The sequence below is a fragment of the Megachile rotundata genome, chromosome 16, assembly GCF_050947335.1.
Source record: "Megachile rotundata isolate GNS110a chromosome 16, iyMegRotu1, whole genome shotgun sequence".
Classification (NCBI taxonomy): Eukaryota; Metazoa; Arthropoda; class Insecta; order Hymenoptera; family Megachilidae; genus Megachile; species Megachile rotundata.
This window is the reverse complement of record NC_134998.1, coordinates 11,385,301-11,410,297: the sequence shown is the minus strand read 5'-3', so window position 1 is coordinate 11,410,297 and position 24,997 is coordinate 11,385,301. Positions and strand designations below refer to the sequence as shown.

General features: G+C 39.1%; 2 protein-coding genes across 9 annotated transcripts; one reads left to right on the top strand and one right to left on the bottom strand.

Moving 5' to 3' along the window:
* Positions 1-2,241: 2,241 nt before the first annotated feature.
* Positions 2,242-22,245, top strand: Kal1 (anosmin-1 Kallmann syndrome 1). Of its 3 annotated transcripts, XM_076541316.1 has the most exons (9): positions 2,242-2,608; positions 10,579-10,703; positions 14,045-14,258; positions 14,662-14,988; positions 18,269-18,465; positions 19,170-19,314; positions 19,418-19,632; positions 20,514-20,762; positions 21,451-22,244. In XM_076541316.1, the coding sequence occupies exons 1-8, from the start codon at positions 2,257-2,259 to the stop codon at positions 20,748-20,750; spliced, it is 1,812 nt and encodes a 603-aa protein (XP_076397431.1). In that variant the 5' UTR covers positions 2,242-2,256; the 3' UTR covers positions 20,751-20,762; positions 21,451-22,244. The 3 variants fall into 3 exon arrangements, with proteins under 3 accessions (XP_076397431.1, XP_012145293.2, XP_012145294.2); XM_012289903.2 differs by having other exon boundaries at positions 20,514-22,245; XM_012289904.2 differs by having other exon boundaries at positions 14,066-14,258; positions 20,514-22,243.
* On the bottom strand, positions 15,434-24,913 carry LOC100883629 (uncharacterized). Of its 6 annotated transcripts, XM_076541318.1 has the most exons (7): positions 23,311-24,913; positions 22,829-22,928; positions 22,662-22,766; positions 22,438-22,593; positions 15,861-15,965; positions 15,643-15,798; positions 15,434-15,557 (listed from the first exon to the last, which is right to left on the bottom strand). In XM_076541318.1, exons 1-7 carry the CDS (start codon positions 24,072-24,074, stop codon positions 15,507-15,509), a joined length of 1,437 nt encoding a protein of 478 aa, XP_076397433.1. In that variant the 5' UTR covers positions 24,075-24,913; the 3' UTR covers positions 15,434-15,506. The 6 variants fall into 6 exon arrangements, with proteins under 6 accessions (XP_076397433.1, XP_012145291.2, XP_076397434.1 ...); XM_012289901.2 differs by lacking the exons at positions 22,438-22,593; positions 22,662-22,766; positions 22,829-22,928; positions 23,311-24,913 and adding exons at positions 16,179-16,278; positions 16,888-17,694; positions 17,761-18,273; XM_076541320.1 differs by lacking the exons at positions 15,434-15,557; positions 15,643-15,798 and adding an exon at positions 18,053-18,130 and having other exon boundaries at positions 15,884-15,965.
* Between the last annotated feature and the right edge of the window lie 84 nt (positions 24,914-24,997).

Genomic DNA, 24,997 nt, shown 5'->3' with positions numbered 1-24,997 from the left:
AAATCCCCCAAATCCTAAATCCCAAATCCCCCAAATTCCTCAAATCCCAAATCCCCCAAATCCTAAATCCCCCAAATCCCAAATCCCAAATCCCCCAAATCCCAAATCCCCCAAATCCCAAATCCCCCAAATCCCAAATCCCCCAAATCCCAAATCCCCCAAATCCCAAATCCCCCAAATCCCAAATTCCCCAAATCCCAAATTCCCCACATCTCCAATTCCCCAAATCCCAAATTCCTCAAATCCCTAAATCCCCAAATCCCAAATTCCTCAAATCCCTAAATCCCCAAATCCCAAATTCCCCAAACCCAACTCTCTAAAATTTCCAAATCCACTTTCTCCCCACAATCCACATACCAGCCTCCTAAACCATAACCCAAAAAAATCCTAGTTACGTCAATGGACAGGGCGTAACCAGTTTCCGTCAATACGGTATCAAATTACCTAGATATTTATTTACGGAAGAAAGCAAAAGGTCCAAAAGGCGATACTTCGTCGAATACTTTTGTCTACCTGTGTATATCGTTCGCAGAACCGTCGAGTCATCGGGAAGGAGTAAAGTTCCCTGATAGAAACAAGGACCCGGCATAATGAACCATACAGAGTTTCGTGTGGTCCGCGAATGTTGCTAAGTAAGGGATTGATTCACGGGCAGTTATAATACCGCCAAACCAAAGCCCCAATAGATTCAGGTCAATGCCACTACCGTTCTTCGAAGTCGTTCATTATGTGAGAAGAGAAGGCCCCGTTCTCATGCCACACAGGTTGCAATACCTGCGTGGCAGGCCGGCTCGAAGGATTCGCAACGAACGCGTAGATACAATACGTGGACCCTCCACAACTATGCAACTGCCTTCTTTCAGAAACACGTCCTACTTCCAAGTCGTATAATTTTGCATACGGCTATTTTCGCTCCGATAGCGTAAACTCGGATGATCGAATTAGGACCACTTAGCCATTTTATGCGTTGGGCTAGCGCCATTTGCTACGGACCAACTAGTTTAAATTGCAAGTTTAAGGCCGCTTTATAAACTTCACTATTCACCATTTATTCACTAAAGTTAAATAGACAAATCACTTGTTTCGTCTTCTGTGTATGGGAAATTTTATTTGTTGTCAAAATTTCGGTTTTTGTTAGACTCTCGTTATATTGCCTATCGTGCTACCTGAACAAATTAGCTAAAATTATTTATGCCGGAATGTCAAACTCTCTAAATAACATTTACATCCCTGGAAAAACATGAAAATGATCGAAGCTCGGATTTGTACATACTCTCGTTATATTGCCTATTGTGGTACCTGAACAAATTAGTTAAAATTATTTATGCCAGAATGTCAAACTCTCTAAATAAAATTTACATCCCTGGAAAATGATCAAAGCTTGAATTTGTACAGACTCTCGTTATATTGCCTATTGTGGTACCTGAACAAATTAGCTAAAATTATTTATGCCAGAATGTCAAACTCTCTAAATAAAATTTACATCCCTGGAAACATGTGAAAATGATCAAAGCTCGGATTTGTACAGACTCTCGCTATATTGCCTATTGTGCTACCTGCACATATTAGGTAAAATGATTTATGTCAGGATGTTAAACTCTCTAAATAAAATTTACATCCCTGGAAACATGTGAAACTGATCAAAGCTCGAATTTGTACAGACTCTCGTTATATTGCCTATTGCGCTACCTGGAAAAATTAAATAAAACGATTCATGTCAGTATTTTAAACTCTCTAAATAAAATTGACATCCCCAGGAAAATATGAAAGTGATTCGAGCTCGGATTTGTTAGACTCTCGATATATCGCCATCTGAAGAAATGAAGTAAACTATCAGGATGTTAAACTGCCTAAGTAAAATTTGCATCCCTGGAAAGCAGGTGAAAATAATGAAAGCACGATTTGAGGAGAAGTGAAGCGTTTATCGGAGGGGCTAATGTCGATTTGCATGAGAAGGGTCGATCGAAGAAAATCAATTTCCATTTATTTACATAAAGAGCACGAAAGTTCGAGTTTCAATCAGGCAACAAGGGGGTAGTAATTAAACCCGTGCTACGGTCTCGTTAAATCGATCGATCAAATTTCGCAGAAATTTCGCGCGAACGGAGTAGGGAGAGATGAGAAAAAAAGATCGGCGAAAAAAGAAAGGAGGGAACCGAAGGAAATCACAAGAGACATCAAGCCCCAGAAGGAGGCCGGTGGCCGGTATCCACCACTGGCAGGACCCTTTCCGAAGTTAATGATTCGATCATTGCGATGGGTGGTAGCAGGGTGGTGGAAACGAATGGCGTGGGTCGGCGTAGTAGGAGAAGTGCCAGGGAAGCAAGAGAGGAAAGTAAGCCCGATCTCAGTTCGAACGGTTCGCCAGCGATCGCTTCGTCTCCGGTTTTAGTTGCTTCGTTGCGAGGCTCGATCGCACACGAAGATCCTTCCGCCACTTTGTCAGGACCGACGTCGCGTCCCAGTCCCGTGGGATACGGCTACTTCCGCCCGTTCAGACCTCTTCTAACACACGGAAGTCCTTCGCCGCCCCCGATGGCTGCAGCCAAGGGCTCCTGTTACACCGTTAAATCGCCCTCTCCGCCAGAGCTGACTGTCACCCTTAAAAGTACGTATACGACCACCAGACTCTTTAACCCTTTGCCAACTAAATATTTTCCTATATTACTTGTTTCTATTGTACTGCTATTTTATTTTATTCGTATTTGAAGGTTGTTATGCATCATTCTTTTTTATGTATATTTTTTATTCTTCATGCGTTTTATAACCCTGTGGATATTTAATTGACACTAGGTTTATGGGTGCTGGACTTCGATTGAAAATAAAGTAACAAGGGTAAATGAATCATTCACTTATTGTAAAATACAATGTCAAGTACAATAAGTGAAATGCATTGCAGAGTACAATAAGTAAATAGGGGTTGAAACATTAATTCATGTAATTACTTTTTTAAAAAATTATTTTTTATTACGATATTCCACTCAATTATGATTTTTGAGGTTATACATTATTTATAAAATATTAGCTGAAAGAAAATGTTATGTGAGGTTCATAAAAGATTTTCTGTGCAGAAAAAGTTTATATAAATTTTGAAGTAGTGGTCATTTTTGCACTGTCTTTTCGTGTATAATATTTTAGTTATATTTTGATTTTTTTGCTAAGCGAAATCATGTTTATTTGTCGTGTTATCTGAAATTTATCTAAAGTTATATTCGGATCTATTCCGCGACGTGACTATCGTATACTAAATTTGAAACCCGCTTTCATTGCACCTGTTGCATTCAATGAATTAATAATGTGTCATGTAAATACAGCTGCGTCGATAATAAAATATCTATGACGGAGATTGAGGGGATGTGACATTATTAACGTCGTGATGTATTATGGAGAATATAAATACTTGTTCTAATTTGTACAAATATATGACACATTTTTTCATTTTTTTGCTTTCATTCAAAATTGTGTGAAACAAAGAAATGTGTTTGTAAAAATGAAGTAATTTATTTTAGAGTAATATGTTAGGTTAGGTTAGGCATTTTAATACACAGTATTTTTTGTATTTTATATTTCTAAATGAGTAGCAACTTTGTACTTGCAACAAAATTTCTTCATATATTGCATATTCTATATAATACATTATTTGAACTACTTACACATTTAATGAATAATGTGTTAGGTTAGGTTAGGCATATTTAAACAGTTTCATACAGTTTCCTATATTTTATATTTCTAAACGAGTAGCAACTTTGAACTTGCAACAAAACCTCTTCATATATTGCATATTCTATATAATACATTATCTGATCTACTTACACATTTAATGAATAATGTGTTAGGTTAAGTTAGGCATATTTAAACAGTTTCATACAGTTTCCTATATTTTATATTTCTAAACGAGTAGCAACTTTGTACTTTCAACAAAACCTCTCCATATATTGCATATTTCATATATTCCATTACTAACTGCATCTAACACTACATTTTCTAGTAAACAATTTTGCAGCATAAAAATTAAATAAAATTTCTCTTAACCTCAACAGAAATAACCATATTTCATAACGAAACCTATAAAGTCTTTGATATAATTTTTCAACCTAACATTTGCAACATTATTCATTCTTATTATTTGTAATATTAATCTCCTTTGATTTACTTTGCAACTGCAAATGGTTGAAATTGAAGATTAATGTGTCGACATAGAACTGTTCTCGAATAAGTACGATTAGAAATGAAATATCTTATTCACTACAGCTGACCGGTATTAATATATCACTTTTATACCGATCCGCTCTTTTTGTTTGTCAATAAAGGCAGCTTTCCTGTTTATGTGAAAGCAGGTTTCAATTCTTGAAACTGGAAAGCTAGTATTTATCTCCATTTATAATTTTCTTGTCTCCGATTAGTTGCACGTAGATTTCGTGCATTCGATTATCGTTAATTTTATGAACTGGCTGTCTCTTAATTAAATCAATTTCACATTTTAGTACGGTCGTAAAGAGAGGAATTTTATCTACTTTGTTTCCTTATGCATCAAACATTTATTTACGAGAAAAGAATTATGTAGCTCGAATTATATATATTTTTTTTTAAATTTTATTTAGTTGCGGTGATGTCGTATTTTACATATTCAAATTTTCGCGCGCTACACATGCAATATAAGAGTGTGTCAATTAAATGAACCATAACCATATCAATCAACACCCACCTCAATCCCTCACAACTACACCTATACAAAATTATTACCACAAAATCAATGATCACACTCTCAACAATACGAAACACACACAATTTCTTTTATTCCACTCAAGAGTTGATTGAACCGAGAAACGATGTTCAGATCCATTGTAGTATAAATGAATGACAGGAACAAGTTTTTAGATGGCCAATGGCCTGCTGCGATTACAAACTACATTGTCATTGATATTAATTCGTAGTTCATGTTTCAATATCATCCTCTTTTTCAGTGTCATCGTTCAATAATCATCAATACCTTTTAACATCGTGAGTCATCGATGCTTACAGGATATCGATTAGCCACCTGTAACAGTTAGAACCCACCTTCTAAAAAAACACTACTTTTTAAAATCAACTGAACAAGGATACTGTCGTTAATTCTTCCTGGATGAACAAGACAAAATTTCTCTTAAAAAACATTTTGCAGAAATTAATATTTAATAAGTATTGGGTTCTAGTAGCAGGGAAATGTCATTAGCAACAACAGTAACGGCAGTAATAATAGTAGTAGTGGCAGTACTAGTAGTAGTAGTACCTAGTACCAGTAGTAGTAGTAGTAGTAGTACCTGGTACTAATAGTAGTAGCAGTAGTACCCAGTACAAGTAGTAGTAGTAGTAGCAGCAGTATCTAGTACTAGTAATAGTAGTGGTAGTACCTAATACTAATAGTAGTGGTAGTAGCAGTACCTAATGTTAGTAGTAGTGGTAGTAGCAGTACCTAATACTAATAGTAGTGGTAGCAGTAGTACCTAGTACCAGTAGTAGTAGTAGTAGTAGTACCTGGTACTAATAGTAGTAGCAGTAGTACCCAGTACAAGTAGTAGTAGTAGTAGTAGCAGCAGTATCTAGTACTAGTAATAGTAGTGGTAGTACCTAATACTAATAGTAGTGGTAGTAGCAGTACCTAATGTTAGTAGTAGTGGTAGTAGCAATACCTAATACTAATAGTAGTGGTAGCAGTAGTACCTAGTACCAGTAGTAGTAGTAGCAGTAGTAGCAGTAGTACCCAGTACACGTAGTAGTAGTAGTAGCAGCAGTATCTAGTACTAGTAATAGTAGTGGTAGTACCTAATACTAATAGTAGTGGTAGTAGCAGTACCTAGTACTAGTAGTACCTAATACTAATAGTAGTGGTAGTAGCAGTACCTAGTACTAGTAATAGTGGAAGTAGTAGTACCTAATGCTAGTAGTAGTGGTAGTAGTAGTTCCTAGAACTAGTAGTAGTAGTAGTATTACCTAATACTAATAATAGTGGTAGTAGTAGTACCTAATACTGGTAGTAGTGGCAGTCGTAGTACCTAGTACTAGTAGTAGTAGTACTTAATACTAATAGTAGAGGTAGTAGTAGTACCTAATACTAATAGTTGTGCTAATAGTAGTACCTAATACTAATAGTAGTGGTAGTAGTAGTACCTGATACTAGTAGTAGTGCCTAATGCTAGTAGTAGTGCTAATAGTAGTACCTAATACTAATAGTAGTGGTAATAGTAGTACCTAATACTAGTAGTAGTGCTAATAGTAGTACCTGATACTAATAGTACTGCTAGTAGTAGTACCTACTACTAGCAATAGTACTTCTAAAAATAATAATAATAATTAGCAAAAACCAAAGATACCTAATTTGTCCAATAATTCTTACAAAACCATATAAAACTTAAGACCTTACATTTAAAATCCCCCATACAGTAATTTACTAAATTTTTCCCTCCCTAACGCAAAAATATCACGTAACAAAATACTCTTACCGTTAATGTCAACAATTTCGCAATTCTAAAGCCATCACGCCGGAGGAAAATGGCAAAAGTGAAATTTTCGTTCATGGCCCAACTTTCATCAGTAAAAAAAATAACGCTATAAAGGAACGTTCGTGAAATATCGAAGTAACGGGAAACGATCATAAGCAGGTACATAAAACAGAAGCATTTCAGAAGCACCGGGAATCCATTTAATTTCTTATCGCCGTGCCATTACAAACCACGGTAAAGGCCACACGATAATTGAACCGGTTTTTGTAAAATACCTCTTGCCTACTTCCTTAGCGAATTTAACTGATTGAAGGTCCTTCTGTCGCACAAACGAATTCATTAAGGTACAATCCTATCCATAAATCATGGGACACCTTACGATTTTTGAATCATCCTGCGAATATGGCGTTCCTAACCTAACCGAACAATTTTCTTTTTGACAATGTTTTCGGTATGAAAACTCTGCAGTAATTGATCATTACTGTTATATCGTTTATTGGTAGTAATTTAGAGCTTTAGAGAACATTCAAAAAACATAGACAATACATAACCTATAATACTATAATTTAGTAGCCTAACACAAAACCAATTTTCCTAATTTTTTGTATGAATTAAAATTAAAGTCCTTAGTACAAAGTGTCTTATACCTTAACATAAACAACCAACAATAACTATTACTTTTTTTTTCATTATCAATAATGAATTTTATAGCACATCTTAAAAAATGTACACAGCACAAACAACATATAACCTAACATAACCCAACTTTTCAATGAATAATTAAGTTAGTATAAACTCGTACCTCAACATCAATTAACAATAATAACACTTACTTAACTATCGCTAATTGATTTCAAAGGACATCGTAAAATACGTGCACAACACATATGTTTTAATTAAAATAATTTCGTTCCACATCGATCAGCGTACTTTACGACACGCTGTGTCATAAATATGTAAATAGTTGTCTGCATGTATACGCATGTTTTACGTCACATATACAACGCTCAAGAATCCTTAATGTGTCACGGCCGAGTTGAAGGCCGTTTGGTTTTTACTCAATTTAAATACCAGAATTCAATCGGTAATTAACAGTAGAGCTACTGATTCGTGATGACCAAAACAAAAGTAAGGTGGTAGAGAAATCATTTGTCTAGCGTCCATTTTGATTTCATTGCCTGCCATTTTTATGACTCTGTTTATGTTTTGAGCGGGAATGCGACTGGAGTTACTTGGATGACTCGTGACGCACTCATGACACTCTTGATGCATTCGTGACGCACTCACTACACTCTTGACACACTCGTGACGCACTCATTACACTCTTGACACACTCGTGACGCACTCATTACACTCTTGACGCACTCCTGACGCACTCATTACACTCATGACGCACTCCTGACGCACTCTATACACTTTTGACGCACTCCTGACGCACTCTATACACTCTTGACGCACTCCTGACGCACTCTATACACTTTTGACGCACTCCTGACGCACTCATTACACTTTTGACGCACTCCTGACGCACTCATTATACTTTTGACGCACCCCTGACGCACTTGTGACGCACTCACTACACTCTTGACGCACTGCTGACGCACTCTATACACTTTGACGCACTCATTACACTCTTGACGCACTTCTGACGCACTCATTACACTCTTGACGCACTTGTGACACACGTATTACACTCTTGACGCACTCATTGGGACCCACTCATGGCGCACATTCAAATGTCACCACCCAGATTTGTATTTTTACTGAAATTGAATTTTGCGTTCAGTTCCGATTGCAATCTGCATAATCAAGGACCTGATTGCATAATGTACCTAACATGTCAGCTTTCACAGTCTTGTAGGAACAATTAGGTAGCATGAGGCAATTGTCCAGAAAGTTATAGGTTAAAAGGGTGAACAGTACTTGTCGAGCGTGTCCATATGTGTACGGACGCAGACATGTAAGTTTGAACCTAAGTTGCAAATCGAATCGAGAGAAATTTAAGTTACATAAATTGCAAATTAGTTAGAAGCTAATTAGCAGTTGCGAGACACCCGGTACATGGGATTGTTTGCAATTTAAAAAAGAGCAATAAGGCTAGAGGTCCCCTAGCGTGTCTCCAGTTCCCAGCTATTAATCGGGCCAACGCGACATTTCGTGTAAACAGAGCAATGTTTCGACTGGGTCAACTCGGGTTTCGCCGGTAAACGCGACACAACGCGAGCAAAAGCCACGGGCTAGTTTTTAGCGTGTTAATCACGCATGTCGTTCGACCTCAGTCGCCGGCTACGTGATCGTGGACCGGGTTACCGCGGACGTATGGCATTTTCGCCACATGTGGCCGGCTACTACCGTGAAACCATAGAGTTCCACGCTAATTTATGCGTCTGATCCGCGTTACACGGTGTCCCCGGTGTATATTTAAATTGCTCACCGGGGATATGTGTGTTAAAGGTTAATTACGCTCTCGGTCCGGTGACACTGTTGCATTTAAATCGATTACGCGTTCCGGCTAATCGCTTTTGCTTGCTATCGGTGGTAAAGCTCCTTTGGAGAATTACCATTTAATAGGCTGGATTACGAATCGCTCGCATTCGTGTAACTCGGAATTTTTATACGCGGTGAACTACGACTCCTGGCGTTAATAAAACTGACAAGCGTGAGCTGTTGCTTTAATCTGACATCCCTTTTATTTCACGCTCCTAGCAATCTTCTGTTTTATACATCTGGCTGGAATAAGGTTTTATTACCTGATGGATGGCTTTCATTTCGATTAGGATCGCGGATAAGCAGCTGGGGATATGGGGACGTAGGTATGGCGTAATGTGGATAGGTGGTGATGTGGACATGTGGAGATTAGGTTGATAGTGATTTACATATCTGAGGATCTAGGTATCTGGCTATCTACATATTTGGAGGGCTAGGAATAGAGGGTTTAGGCATTAGAGGGTCTAGGTATTTGAGGGTCTAGGCATTTGGAGGTCTAGGTATTTGGGGGTCTAGCTATCTGGAGGTCTAGGTATCTAGGAATCTAGGTATCGAGGGGTTTAGCTATCTGGTGGTCTAGGTATTTGGGGATCTAGGTATCTGGGAATCTGGGCATCTGAGGGACTAGGTATCTCGGGGTCTAGCTATCTGGAGGTCTAGCTATCTGGGGCTCTAGCTATTTGGAGGTCTAGGTATCTAGCGATCTAGCTATCGAGAAGTTTAGCTATCTGGAGGTCTAGGTATTTGGGGATCTAGGTATCTGGGAGTCTAGGCATCTGAGGGACTAGGTATCTCGGGGTCTAGCTATGTGGAGGTCTAACTATCTGGGGGCCTAGTTATCTAGAAGTCTAGGTATCTAGGGATCCAGGTATCTGGGTGTTTAGCTATCTGGAGGTCTAGGTATTTGAAGATCCAGGTGTCTGGAGGTCTAGGTATCTGGAGCTGTAGGTATTTAGGGGTCTAGGTATCTGGGAGTCTAGATATCTGGACGTCTATGTACATGGAGGTCTAGGTATTTGGAGAGGTAAGTAGATATCTAGGTAGATTCCTAGGTAAATATCTAGGGATGCAAGTATCTGAGCATCTAGGTACCTGGAGATCTAAATATCTGAGGAGGTAGGTACATACCTAGGAAGATTCCTAGGTAGATATCTAGGGATGCAAGTATCTGAGCATCTACATACCTGGAGGTCTAAATATCTGAGGAGGAAGGTACATACCTAAGTGGATCCCTAGGTAAATATCTAGAAATGTAGATACTTATGAACCTAGGAGTTTCTTCTAAAAATTGAGAAACCCAATAGTAACAAAATAAAAATTATTTTTTTAACAGGAAATATAATTTATCACCTCCCTAATTCAAAATACATGTCCCATCATGATTTTCATTAATTCTTTTCTTTTTCCTTTAATTTTTTTTTTTGTATATCATTTTATTTTACAAGATATGAAAGTGATAACGGCAACGATTGCACGGCTTCCTGCATTTTATTATTATTACTTTTATTGCCGGCCGGGTAACATAATCCGTTTTAAACTCATCGCATTTTGTTTCCCGGAGGTTTAAATTTGTACCACAATGTCATTCAATATCGCCGTGTGTTTTTTACAGAATGGTGGCTTTGGTGGTTGCTTTTGCCGGGATGTCTCGCCTCGTGGACGAAGTACATTGAAGAATACGATTCCATCAGAGTCGCTAGGTGTGATGCTTATTGCGGTAGTAATTATTCAGAAAAAGTAAGTACCGTGTTCTTGTACTAATAATAGAATTCTCGCCTGCTGCGCGAGTCGCGTTTCTAGGTTAGGTTATAGCGAACTAACCTGGCTTGAAAGACAAAACATTGTATGTGCAATAATATTTTTTAATTAAATGTTGACACCTAACAAATGCAAAATTAAAATTAAAAATAATAATATCAAAATACAGATAAAAATTGATATTATTTACATTTAAAAATTGTAGATAAAATTTGATAAAACACACATTTAAATTGTTGTTCAATTGATATTAAAGTTAAGATAGAAATGATAGTTGAGCTGAAATAAAATGAAAATGCAATGAAATTAAGATTTATCGAAGATACGTTTATTGGAATTTAGTTAGCAGGCAATTGCCGATAGTCGATGTTGAAGCATTCGGTCGTGTTTTTTCACAATACGCTTGCGTGTTCGATTCTGCGACTGGAAGTGCTCAACAACGCACTTCATTTAATGTTGCTGGTCGATTTTACGATGTTCTTGCACGCTACTCATACACGAGAGGACAATGTTTCGCCGACAGCGAAATGATGAAGAGACTGAGATTGCGATCAAATTTATGCAATATCGTCCTACCAAGTAACCAAAAAAGGACTTCTGCAATATTTACTTTTTTCCTGTTGGTCAACATGACAGGGCAAAATGCAAATATATCAAACCAGCCATTCTAATTGGTTCTCTCAACCTCATTACCGCAATATAAATAAAACGAGAGGTTAATCGACAAGAACCAATCGAACGAAACTTTGCTAACAATTTTTCTATTTCAACATTTTATAAAAAAATTATTACATAGTCGCTCAATATTTTAGGTCAGAATTTATTGGGATGAAATGTTACTACTTTTTACATTTTTAGCTTAGATATTTGTGAGAATTAAAATTGCGGTATAACAGAAATTTCCCTAGAAAAAATGGCAGTGTGAGGCAAAATTTCCCTCTAGGAAAAAGAGAAGGAGAATGTAATGAGTCTCTAGGAAAAATGATAGTAAAAGAAATGGGTTCTCTGAAAAATAAAATGGCGACATAGAGTGTGCTTAGCAAGAGAAAATGGAAGAGTGACTTCCCTAAACAAAATGGCGACAAGTCTCGAATATCAGTGCTAATAGTAGAACTACCCTTTCCCCATTAATCTAAACAAAATGGCGACAAGTCTCGAATATCAGTGCTAATAGTAGAACTACCCTTTTCCCATTTACCTAAACAAAATGGCGACAAGCCTTGAATATCAAAGCTAATAGTAGAATTACCCTTTCCCCTTCCCCCCTATCGCCATTTTCTTCAAACCAGTCCATGTCCCCCAAACACCCAATTTAAACAAAGTCGAACATACCCCCAAAAAACACAGAAAAAAGCAAGAGTATAAGTACCAGCCCAAATTTATTCAGCTAAAGTCAAACTAACCTAAAATCATCTTTATACCATACCGTGAAGCTAACCTAAAACCAGCTTTAAATCACCGCCATCTTAATACGAAATCTGAACCCGAGTTTGTTTAAGTCCAGCACTAAAGTACGAAATCTATGTACGATCTCGTTCCTCGGTTAAAATATTGAAATTCACTCACAGAACCGTTCGATGATACATATTGATTAGAAGGGAAAAGGGATCGGATCGCAAGAGATCTGTAAGATGAATTTACGGAGTAAGAGAGCCACCCTACTTTGGCCCCGGAGGAAATCCTTTAACCTGCGTATATTCTGTCGTCCCGCTGCTGCAATGGGGGTATACATCATTCGAACGGTCGAAGGAACTGGTTCGCTTACTTATTGGCCTACTTTTTACGAGCAACGTAGAAACGAACCCTCGTGATCGCTTCGTCGAGGCCATTGACCAGCGATAATGTTCGTCACAAGGATCGCCGGTGGCGCCGATATTCGTGGAACTTCATTCATGCCACCTGCTAATGAGACTTCCTGAACTTCAACCCTCGAGCAGCTGACTGTGTTGGTGTTAGGTTAGGTAACTAGGGAGTTTTCGTATAGGGGTGTCTGTATGGGGAATTCTTAGATAGGGGGTCTTTCTGCGAGGGGACTTCTGTATAAGACTTGTTTGTGTAGGGGGATTACTCTATGGAGGATTCCTCTATGGGGGATTTCTATATGTGATAATTATTCCATAGGGGATTCCACTATATGGAGATTGCTCTTTAGGGGATTCCATCATATGGAGATTGTTCTATAGGGGATTCCTATATGTGGGGATTGCTCCATAGGGGATTCCATCATGTGGGGATTGCTCCATAGGGGATTCCATCATGTGGAGATTGCTCCATAGGGGATTCCATCATATGGAGATTGCTCTATAAGGGATTCCATCATATGGAGATTGCTCTATAGGGGATTCCCATATGTGAGGATTGCTCCATAGGGGATTCCATCATGTGGAGATTGCTCTATAAGAAATTCCATCATGTGGAGATTGCTCTATAGGGGATTCCTATATGTAGGGATTGCTCCATAGGGGATTCCATCATATGGAGATTGCTCTATAAGGGATTCCCATATGTGGGGATTGCTCCATAAGGGATTCCATCATGTGGAGATTGCTCTATAGGGGATTCCTGTATATGGAGATTGCCCTATAGTGGATTCCTATATAGGAAGTACCTATAGTAAGCCTTGCTGCATACAGTGTAGAAGGGGTTCCCATATATGGAGATGTACACATATGCTATAACGACACAACACAAATTCCATAGTGTATGTGTGTGGACATGTGTGTATATGTGTGGGAGAGTGTGAACATATGTGTATATGTGTGGAAGAGTGTATGTATGTGTGTATATGTATGTAAGAGTGTATGTATATGTGTATATGTGTGGAAGAGTGTGTGTATGTTTGTGTATATGTGGAAGAGTGTGTATGTGTCTATAATGAAGTTGTGATCCACATAGCTTCATAACTCCACCAACAAGAAATCACATCTCAACTTTTTCCAAATCCCACAAAGCATAATTCAATCAATATTCATCTGCAGTCAACTTCAGTTCCACGAAACTGTCAATAAATGAAGGATCGAAGCTCCCCACGAAGTCTCGAACTTGAGCTCGATGCAAACGCACGATTCAGGGACACCATAATTGATTAGTACCCAGCGAAAGCACAAAACCTAGATTGTACCAAAGTGAATCAGCCACTCGTAACTTTAAGCGGCTCCAGATGGACCACCATCCGACAGCCACTTTGCATCAGCCTGTTAACGAGTGTCGCGTTGCTTATTAATATTTGAAATTGATCTGAGATCGTGCGAAGCAAGATCGTTCAACTGATGTTTTACTCACGTATCGAAGTCCCGTGTAGTTATCATGGTATCCACTAGGGATATCTCGCTATGTTTCAGTGCATGGAGAATTGCCTGGCGTCCAATTACACGAAACCTGGTCACTGTCCTGATAAGGCGTCCATGTCGTTATTCGAGGCTGTTTGCTTGGCGGCTTGTAGCGACGACTCACGCTGCCCGGACTTGGCTAAATGCTGCCGACATGACTGTGGTGTCACGTGTATGCATCCTCTTGGCTTGGATAATAGAAGTGGTGGGTATTTTTTGTGCTGTATGACACTTTTGACTTGGTAAGGAAAATTTTTATGGTTTTGAGTTTGGGAGATGTACTGATGCCAACCCATGGGATGGCGCGTGGAGGCAGAGCTACCTAACTTAGCCTATGAAGAAGTTAGGTTAGGTTAAGTCTTGATTATCCGGAAGAGTCTCATAAGTTATCACACAGGGTTATCCCATGAATTACAATTTTTTACAAAACTTGTTTAGGTCCTAAATCCACCATATTCTCCTACATAGACTTCCCCATAAACATCCCCAATTTCAAACACCCTCAATATCAAACATCCCCACTTTCCACCTCCTCACATCCCCAATATCTAACATTTCCAAAACCCCTTTCAAACAATCCACTTATCAATTACAATTCATAATTACAGATCTACCACCGATCCCCGACAATCTCCAGATCAGACAGCAGAAGAACAACCTGATCGTCTTAACGTGGCATCCGAAAGGGAAGTACTCCAACGCATCGCGCCCGAACAATAACGTGAGGTATTTGGTGGAAGAGCGACATTTGCTCGGACCAAGATATCAGGAATCCAGGCTAAGCTCCTGGGCGGTGCGACACGTGTCAACCAAGTCGCACGCGACCCTTCGAGAAAGGTTGAAAACTGGACACTGGTATCAGTTCCGTATAGCTGCTATCAACGAAAATGGATCCCGAGGATATTCTTCACCGTCCAGGCCTTTTAAGACGAGAGGTAAATTTATTGGTTTTGTTGAAACTGCGGGGGAGCTCGGTATTTTCCTGCGTTGGGGGCTTTGGGGGTGGAATAGGAAATTATGGAGTCGTGTGCACGGAATTTTTCTGTTGGGATTCTTCTGCATACCGCTGTTAGATAACAATAATATTATATAATATACTTTGGTGGTTGCGGGGGAAGCTCGGTATTTTCCTGCGCTGGGGGCTCTAGGAGCATAGCAGGAAATTATAGAGGATTGTCATGTGCATTTTTCTATTAGTTCCTTCTGCGTCCAACTAATTATATAATAATAATTCTCTTTGAAATTAAAAATAAGTGCTATGATTCCTCCTCGTATAATGTTTACATATAATCGTATAATAGCTATTTTATGAAATGGTGAAAAAAAGAACCATCTGTAGGATGAAATATTTACTCGTGCAAATTGACAGGCACTCAATAATTCACGTGCATCACTATATTTGGATCTAAATACAATTTCACCGTCAAATTAATAATACGATACCGTCATAATCTCATCTCGCTTTCAAGAACAATAAACACACCGAGTAGGCTTGATTCAGAATCTAAAATGTTCAGTGAATTAATTGCATAACGCGTGAAATGAATACGTATAACCGTTATGTATAAACAGGTTTTGTGAAGTCTTACCGACATAAAAGATGGTAAAGTTAGGTCAATGCTTCGTATACTGCTCACTTTGCACTCTAATTTGCTACCGAAAGTCATGATAACCATTGCGCGTTGCAGAGAGCTGTCGTAAACGTACCATTTTTCGTAGAAAGCGTCGTCTGCTATTGCTTTACTCTTTAAAAGAATAAATAGTGATGTTTGCGGATTAAAAGTTATTGTTAACAATTTTTACTTACCGCTTCGAATAATTCTTGAATGGAGAAACACACCATGTATAGTTGTACCAACGCGCCGAATGTGTACATTAGAACCAGATACTTCTCCATGTCATCAGCACTGATCTGAAAAAGAGTTTTCATAAATTATTAAATTATTTGTAACAAAATAAGGTGAAATACAGTAGAGTCTCGATATATTGCCGCTCATGTTCATAATTGGTATAAAAAAATATATCATCCTAATAATAGGATAGTTGGTATTATAATTAGAATCAGCATTATAGTAACTCGCTTAAAAGGGCACTGTAGCAATATAACGAGAGTCCACATTCGTACCATTACGACCATAATGCTCAGAAAACAGAATCGAAACACGCTGTTTATGTAAACCACACCGATGTTAGGAGCCAGAACATCCTTTAATATAGATGACATCCTAAAATAATTGAATAAGATCAAGTATTACAATTTCAATCTTCGCTGTTATCCAACTTCATGCGATAAATGAAAGGTAAGGGAGAGCTAAACAAATGGGACACGTCAACTTTGATGTATATAGCCATTGACATTAGCTTATAGTGAAATACTTTTTAAAGTTCCATTACTTTGACATTCTTCAGAGATGAGATATCAAGTTACAAGATATCTTCTGAGTTTCGAGGTATCAAGTTACAAGATATTCTCTAAGTCTCCAAGGTATCAAGTTACAAGATATCTTCTGAGTATTAGGGTATCAAGTTACAAGATAACTTCTGAGTATCAGGGTATCAAGTTTCAAGATATCTTCTATGTTTCCAAGGTATCAAATTACAAGATATCTTCTATGTTTCCAAGGTATCAAGTTACAAGATATCTTCTGAGTATTAAGATATCAAGTTACAAGATATCTTCTAAGTATCAGGGTATCAAGTAACAAGATATCTTCTAAGGTATCAAGTTACAATACATTCCCTAAGTTTCCAAGGCATCAAGTTACAAATCCTCTAAACATCCAATACATCAAATTACAATGCAAATTCTTAGCAACCAATATTGCAGTATTTACTGAATAATAGTTTCATAATGAAAAGCCAGCAGTCTCATTCCCTGCTTAACCTTATCCTCTCCGTCGACAGCCTCCTCCGACGTGCCACGAAGTATCTCCGCAAGCCTCCTCCTCAGATACTTATACTGCGCCGTAATCAGCCGAATCATGTGTATCACATAGATGTCCAAGCTAGCTTTCCTGATGATGGCGTACATGTTTCCCAAGCACACGACTAATCCACTCGGCACGAAAACCTTGAGGGAGAACGGTTCAGGCGAGAACACCGCGGGCACGCGATAATCCACGTAATAGAACTCGTCCGTTTGGGTCACTATGGTGAACTGCAAAAGCGCCCAAACGGCGACGGACGCGATGCTGCCGTACGTGTACAGTCGCAACACCAACTCCAACGGTTTCACCGATTCGATCGTGATAGTCTCCAGCATTTTGTTGCCCTTGTCCAACGTGTCGTTCAGCTGTTCGATGAACCGTCGCAGCAGATTTCGGCGGCTGTTCATGTAAAGGCTCAGGATGATGCCCTCCAGGGTGACGGCCGTGCTCACCGTGCTGTCCCTCAGAGACTTCTCCACGGGCGCATACCGAATACCCAGAAAGCAAACTGACAAGTAAAAGACTTGTAGCACCCAGACGAGCGGCCAATAGATTCTTGTGATCACCGACAGCTTCATCTTTTTGTTCGATACCGGTAGCATGTTGCCCGACATTATGTTCATGAAAGCGTTTAGGGGATTCAAGTTCAGGAAATCCATGATGGGTTAGGAATATGTCATATATGAAAAGCTTTCATATTTTGTTTAAGAAGATCTGTAACGGGAATCGCTGATTTAATATGTCGATCAGATGTTAGGTTATGAACTCGAATAGAAATACCTGAGTGCCCGAACGATGAATTAGATCTGCAACCGATTTGCTTTTATGACGGAGTTGCACACCACATATTTAACCTTAACTCAGAATATTTTCATCGGTCGAAAATTGAAAGCACACTTCGCTTATTTAAAAAAAATTTATTGAAGCGGCACACCGCCGTTAAAGAACGTCATTTCACGAAGCTCGATAACTACTACTCACGACTGTCCCCCTATTTGTCAATTTCTCATGTTCTTCGACAGCGCTATACTTTGTTGCATTAAACATACGCATCACGGCAATTTAAACTTACCTTTCGGTATAATTACCGGCCGGTGCGATCGTATCTTTGATGTATGGCTCTTTGATCGTGGCTCTCAGGTGAGAGTACCTGCAACAAAGTGTCCTGAAAGCTTAAATAATTACAAAGAATCGATACGACATTTGTCTCGGCGACAAGTTATTAACGGAGATCATTTGGTATTCCGTTTACGAAGTTTCAAGCATCTTTCAACTTTATTGTTTTCAGAACCACGGAATCCTAAAGAGCCGCAGAATTTGACGCTGTCCGACGCGAGATTAGTGGGCGGGAGATTACGAATCACTCTTAGGTGGGTCAAACCAGCCTCGGACGTGCCGATAACTTTCTACAAAGTATTTTGGAGCCGACTTGTACACGGCCCGACCAACGACTCCATTCTCGTTTACCATCGGACCGTCCTCAAAGTAAGTTCCGATGACAAGGTAGTTTGCTATATTGTTGGCATGTTAACAATTTAATTTGTATCTCAAATTTATTGACTTCAAATTTATGTCTAGAGTCTAAGAAGATCTTAGAAATAACCTAACCCAAAATCTAACTCAGAGCCTAACCTAGAACGTAACCTGGAACCTGAACCAGAACCTAATGTGGCATCTAACCCAGAACCTAGAATCTAACCTAGAATCTAGCCTATAATCTAACGTAGAATCTAATCTAAAATCTAACCCTGAATCTAGCCTAGAATCTAACCTATAATCTAACTCTAAATCTAACCTATAATCTAACCCAGAACCTAACCTAGAATCTAACCCAGAATCTAGCCCAGAACCTAACCTATAATCTAACCTAGAATATAACCCAGAACCTAACCTAGAATCTAACCAAGAATCTAGCCTATAATCTAACGTAGAATCTAATCTAAAATCTAACCCTGAATCTACCCCAGAATCTAACCTGTAATCTACCTCTAAATCTAACCTAGAATCTAACCCAGAACCTAACCCAAAAATTAAGTTCTTCATAATTGTACCACGAACCTATCTACCAGATGTCCACATCTAAAAAAGTGTCTCAATCCACACTGAAGAAAATATATAAAACATTGTTAACACTCGTGTTATAGTGCCATTAAATAAATTGCAGTGAAAGTACGTTACCGGTGTTGCAGGACAAGACCTGCTACGAGCTGAAGAACTTGGAACTGAAGTGTCAGTACTTCCTTCAGGTCCAAGCGGTCGCCCTATACGGAAATCGTCGCCTGGCGTCGCGAAAAGCCTCCAAGGTGTTCAACAGCACCGACTACATGGCATACGGTAAGACGCAACTCGATGAAACGGTTCTTCCATCTGCTACTCTGATATCTTTGCCGAGCTTAATGATCAGGATAACAAACGAAGAAGTGCCCTTTCATTGAAGCCAACGTGGGGAGACGTTCTCGCAGGTGTGAGCGATATCAAGCCGGCCTACATCTACGACGCATGATTTGCCACTGTGGAGAGGTCAAGGTACGCCTCGTTTGGCCCACGAACCACGACGTTAAGGCGTACAACGTGTCCTGGAGGGAGGAGGCCTGTCCGTCGCAGGATAAGCATGCGGCGCATCGGAAGAAAATCTTGTGGAAAGTTGTGCAGGTATCTGGGTTTATGGTTACTTTGAGATAAGTGTTATCGGAGGTTTAGTGTGGAGTGAGTGCTTCATAGAGTTGTTTAGAGATATGGGGTTTGGAGGCGGGAAGATGGGGATTCGAGAGTTTGGAGGTTGGAGGGTTTGGGGATTTGTGGATGCAGGGTGGGATTTGGGAAATTAGGGTGTGGACGTTTGGGGATTTGAGGAATTAGGGATGTGAAGGCTTGGGGAGGTGAGGAGCTGGGGATGTGGGGATTTAGGGATGTGAGGATTTAGGGATGTGAAGGTTTGGGGATGTGAGGATTTAGGGATATGAAGGTTTGGGGAGGTGAGGAGCTGGGGATATGGGGATTTAGAGATGTGAAGGTTTGGGGATGTGAGGGTTTAGGGATGTGACGATTTGGGGATGTGAGGATTTAGGGATGTGACGATTTGGGGATGTGAGGATTTAGGGATGTGAAGGTTTGGGGATGTGAGGGTTCAGGGATGTGATAATTTGGGGATGTGAGGATATGATCATGTGAGGATTTGGCCATGTGAGGATTTGACCATGTGAGGATTTGACCATGTGAGGATTTGACCATGTGAGGATTTGGGGATATGAAGATTTGGGGATCTGAGCATTTAGGGATGTAATGATTTAGAGATATGAAGGTTTGGGGATTTGAGGATTTAGAGATGTGATGATTTGGGGATGTGACAAATTGAGGACGTGAAGATTTAGGAATGTAGAGGTTCAAGGACTTAACCATTCAGATATGTGAAGGTTTAGATATTTCAGGATTTGAGGATTTAAGAATTTGAATATAAAAATGCAATCACCCAACAATCCATGAACATCCTCCATCTTCTACTTCTAAGTAAAGGCTAACCACATTGTTTGCAGACGCCACATTTAGACATATGGCGACTCCGAAACGGGTGCACATACAACGTGAACGTAAGAAACATCTTCCACGACGACAGTAGCGAGAAGCATGGCGGCAGCATCGAGTTTGTTGCTACCGGATGTCAGAAGGAATATGATCACAAAGAGAAGAAACTTTCGAATGATAAGATAGCACAGTGTAAGAGTAAATCGTTGAGAAGTAAACGGTACTATAGTGGCCTATCTCTGATATAACGATTTCTTGCCGTAAGTATGCGATTAACGCGTTCAGGTGCTTGAAGCGTAAATGTACAGGATGTCTTAAAAAAGATGCACTCCATAAAGCTGCTGAAGAAATGCTACTATGCGTTACCATAAGATTTTACGATATGAAATTTCTTTAAGGTGTATCGCTTTAGTCTTTCTTAGGGAAATATAGGGGAAAGTCCCTAGCAATTCTCATTTATCATGATTTGATATTAACTATAATTTGTTGCTAACAGTGAACTTTGTTTAGAGATAAATATTTTCAAAGATTAAATATTATACAATTTTCCTTCGTACACAATTTTTCTTAATAGATGAGTCGTAGGTTTCAGAAATGGTGGTCCAACAAATTTCATTTTTCAATTCTGATTTCACAAAGTTACATATATAAAGTAACAGGTTTGAGGATTTGTTTGAGGACAGAAAAGTTAATTTTTCTTAAAGTGATGTACGTAGGTTTCAAAAATGATGGTCCAAAATTTGAACAAATTTAATTTTCCAATTCTGATTTCATAAAGTTAGATACAAAGTTAAAAGGTTCTTGAACTTGTTTCATGACAGAAAGTTAGCAGTACACCTTTTTTGAGACGACCTGTACACATTCTCGAAAGTATTCGAATGTTATCAAGTTTAATAAAAAATACATCGTGTCATTTTGAAAACGCAATTAACCTACTTTCAACCGAAGTTGCAGCTTCGAGAGAGATTTTTCACGGGACGCAATAATTCTGCACTTGGCCCACTGTTTTACGTAAGCATCGTGAATTTTCCGGAATATTCGGGGATAATTTTTACCACGTACCAACAAAATGACATTAACAGTAGAATTAAGTGTAATTTAATGTTTTCTTTGCAATCGAAACAAATTCGAGTGGTAGATATTTAAATAACATCTTTTTATTCCTGATGTGTAAGGTACAACCTGACGTACAAAAGACAATTGAACAAAATGGATGAATCTATGAACATTAACATATCCTTAGAAATAATATCAATGTTTACTGAATTGTTACTTATTTTAACACCTTTTACTGCTATTTATGTCACTTATAAACGTTGTAATTGATAAGTTGCATTTCCCATTTACCATAATCATTTTATCAAGAATTTTTTGTTCATGGATGTTTGTGTTTACCACGTGTAAAGTTTCATTATAACAGGATATATTTGGAAAATAAAATTTATAAAAAAGGAGAGACTTGCAAGAATTTTGTGTGACACATTTACGTAAGGACCGTCGTATGGTCACGTGGGTAGACGTCACGTGCGCGCTGTCAACAAAATGGCGGCGCGCAGGTCACGTGTACGCCGTCAACAAAATGGCGGCTGCTGCATACAGCACGGACCACTATATTACTCACTTTTAAATGTAAAATACTATTACTACTTTTTTCCTGCTACAGAATTATTAATGTAAAACTAGTACACAATTTTTAAAATATAATTAGTATAAAATTTGTATGAATGAGATTATTATGTATCATCGATGTGATGGAAGTCCATGCAAATTGACATTTAAATCATATATTTCAACAGAAGTACATTGTATTTAATTACATTCTAACCTCATCTAGCTTTCAAGAACAATAAGCACACAGAATATGCCTGATTCAGAATCTGAAATGACATAACTCGTTAAACAAATATAATCAATAAATACAAACGGATTTCTCACCGACATGAAAGATGATAAGGTTAGGTCGACGCTTCGTACACTGGTCAGCTTGCACTCTAATTTGCTCCCGAAAGACATGATGGCCGTTGCGCGTAGCAAGGAGGTGTCATAAACGCACCACTTCTCGTAGAACGCGTCGTCTGCTACTGCTATACTCTTAAATAAGAAAAAGCAATGAAATTTATTTACCTAAAATTTTTATTAACATTAGCAAAGTGTATTACCGCTTCCAGTAATTCTTGAATGGAGAAGCATAACATGTACAGTTGGATCAATGCTCCGATCGAGTACAGTGTGATCAGATATTTCTCCATGTCTTCTGTAGAGGTCTGCAAAGATATTTAGACAGAGTTTAAGGGGAAAGTATGCATATGGAAGGTTGAAAAATTACCATTACTAGCATAATGCTTAAGAAGCAGAATCGGAAAACGTTGTTTATGTACAGGACTCCTATGTTGGGAGCCAGGACCTTCTTGAGTGTGGATGTCATCCTGAAATGAGGTTTCAAGTTGTTGTCAATTGCACAAGGTTTAGTATTGAGACCCAACTTAAGCTCTACATAGTTTCACTATAAATTTCCATCTCTCCTGCAATCCTGGTAGGAGTGCATCTTGAGCAGACCTTCGGTCCAAATCTACAGGGTGTCTCACAACTAGTGGTCCTGAGGGGTCCTTAATAATTCAAAGGAAAGTTTCAAATTCCATTTTTGCAAAGGGAAATCTTATTCAGAATCACGTCACCCCCCTATACTAGAGGACTCAGCCTACACTGACTATGAAACACCCTGTACATATCTCTAACGACCTAATACTATTTGACCTAACACTATGAAGTCAAACTAAATCTCCACACAATCAATATTACCGTATTTACTTAATAATAGTTCCATAATGAGAAGTCAGCACCCTCATCTCCTCCTTAACCTCCATCTCCCCCTTCCAAGGCCCCTTCGTCCAAACATCCGATTTCCCCCGCAGTATCTCCGCAAACTTGATTCTCAGATACCTATACTGTGCCGTCATCAGCCGAATCATGTGTATCATGTAGAGGTCCAAACTAACTTTCCTGGCAATGGCGTACGTGCTTCCCAGGCACACGAAGAATCCCCCGGCCACGAAAACCTTGAGGGAAAACGGCTCGGCGGAGAACACCGCGGGCACCCGATAATCCACGTAATAGAACTCGTCCGTTTGGGTCACTCTAATGAACTGCAGAAGCGTCCAAACGGTAACTGGACCGATGCTGCCGATCGTGTAGAGCTTCAACACCTTTTCCAGTGGCTGCACCGTTTGGGTCGTGACGCTCCTCAGCAATTTATCACCGTTGTTCAAAGTATCGTTCAGCTGTTCGATTAATCGTCGTAGGAGATTTTGACGACTGTTCATGTAAAGACTTAGGATAATGCCTTCGAGACTGACGGCCATGGCGACGGTGCTGTCCTTCAGGGAGATCTCTGTGGGCACGTACCGAGCACCCAGAACGCAGACTGCTAGGTAGGAGAGCTGTACCAGCCAGACAATCAGCCAATAGATTCTTGTGGACACCGACAGCTTCATCCTTTTGTCCGTCACTGGTAGCATGTTGCCCGACATTACGTTCATGAAGGCGTTTAGGCGATTCAGGTTCAGGAAATCCATGATGAGTTAGGAATGTGTCAAATTTGAAGGACGTTCATATTTTGTTTAAGATCTGTAACGGGGAATCGAATTAGTTTGGTATTTGTGAATGAACTTTTGCTGATTTAATTTGTGGATCAGATGTTGGGTTATGGACTTGAATAGATCAACGAGAATTTATGCTAAATGCAAATTGAGATCACAGCTGAATATCTAATACCTGAGTACCCAGACGATTATGTGGTTCTGCTACCGATCCGATGTTATGATGAAGTTTGCATTTAATCATCAGTCGAATTAAAACACTTGTTCAACTTTAACAATGAAACTTCACTGCTTTTTTTTAAACAAATTTTTGTTTAAACATTTACTGAAATGTTAAGGATTTATTGTTCACTGTCAAGGAACGTCATTTCACGAAGCTCGATAACTACTGCAGTCTCTAGTTGCCAATTTCTCCCATTCCTTGCACTATACGTTGTTGCATTAAACATATGCATCAATTTAAACCTTTCGGTATAATTACTGCGATGGTATCTTTGATGTATGGCCTTTTAATCGTGGCTCAGAACGTCTACCCAAGAACAAAGTGGAAAACTTAAATAATTACGAAGAATCGATAAGACACTCGCCTTGGTGACAAATTATAAACACGGTAAATCATTTGGTATTCCGTTTGAGAAGAAATTTCTGGCATCCTCGGAAGCAATTTACCGTGTGCAAAGCAAGGAATCTCGAAGAACCGCAGAATTTGACGTTGTCCGGGGGTAGCCGGTGGAAAATTGCGAATTACTCGCAGACGAGTTAAGGTAACCGGACGTGTTGATAACATGGTGCGAAGACCTTTAACACTGAAGGTAAGTTCCGAAAAAAATAAATGTTCTCAAAAATAAATAATTTGCAAATAAAGGTGTACAGAATGTTCGGATAAAGTGGAGAAGAAG

Excerpts from the sequence above, each read along its gene's own strand:
- LOC100883629 (XM_076541318.1), bottom strand. The coding sequence starts at position 24,074 with ATGGATTTCCTGAACCTGAATCGCCTAAACGCCTTCATGAACGTAATG. Across the intron at positions 15,799-15,860 it reads TTCAAGAATTATTCGAAGCG|AGTAAAGCAATAGCAGACGA; the intron begins GTAAGTAAAAAT and ends ATTCTTTTAAAG. Across the intron at positions 15,558-15,642 it reads CTTTACCATCTTTTATGTCG|ATTCTGAATCAAGCCTACTC; the intron begins GTAAGACTTCAC and ends TGAACATTTTAG.
- Kal1 (XM_012289903.2), top strand. The coding sequence starts at position 2,257 with ATGGGTGGTAGCAGGGTGGTGGAAACGAATGGCGTGGGTCGGCGTAGT. Across the intron at positions 2,609-10,578 it reads GCTGACTGTCACCCTTAAAA|AATGGTGGCTTTGGTGGTTG; the intron begins GTACGTATACGA and ends TGTTTTTTACAG. Across the intron at positions 19,633-20,513 it reads TCTTGTGGAAAGTTGTGCAG|ACGCCACATTTAGACATATG; the intron begins GTATCTGGGTTT and ends CATTGTTTGCAG.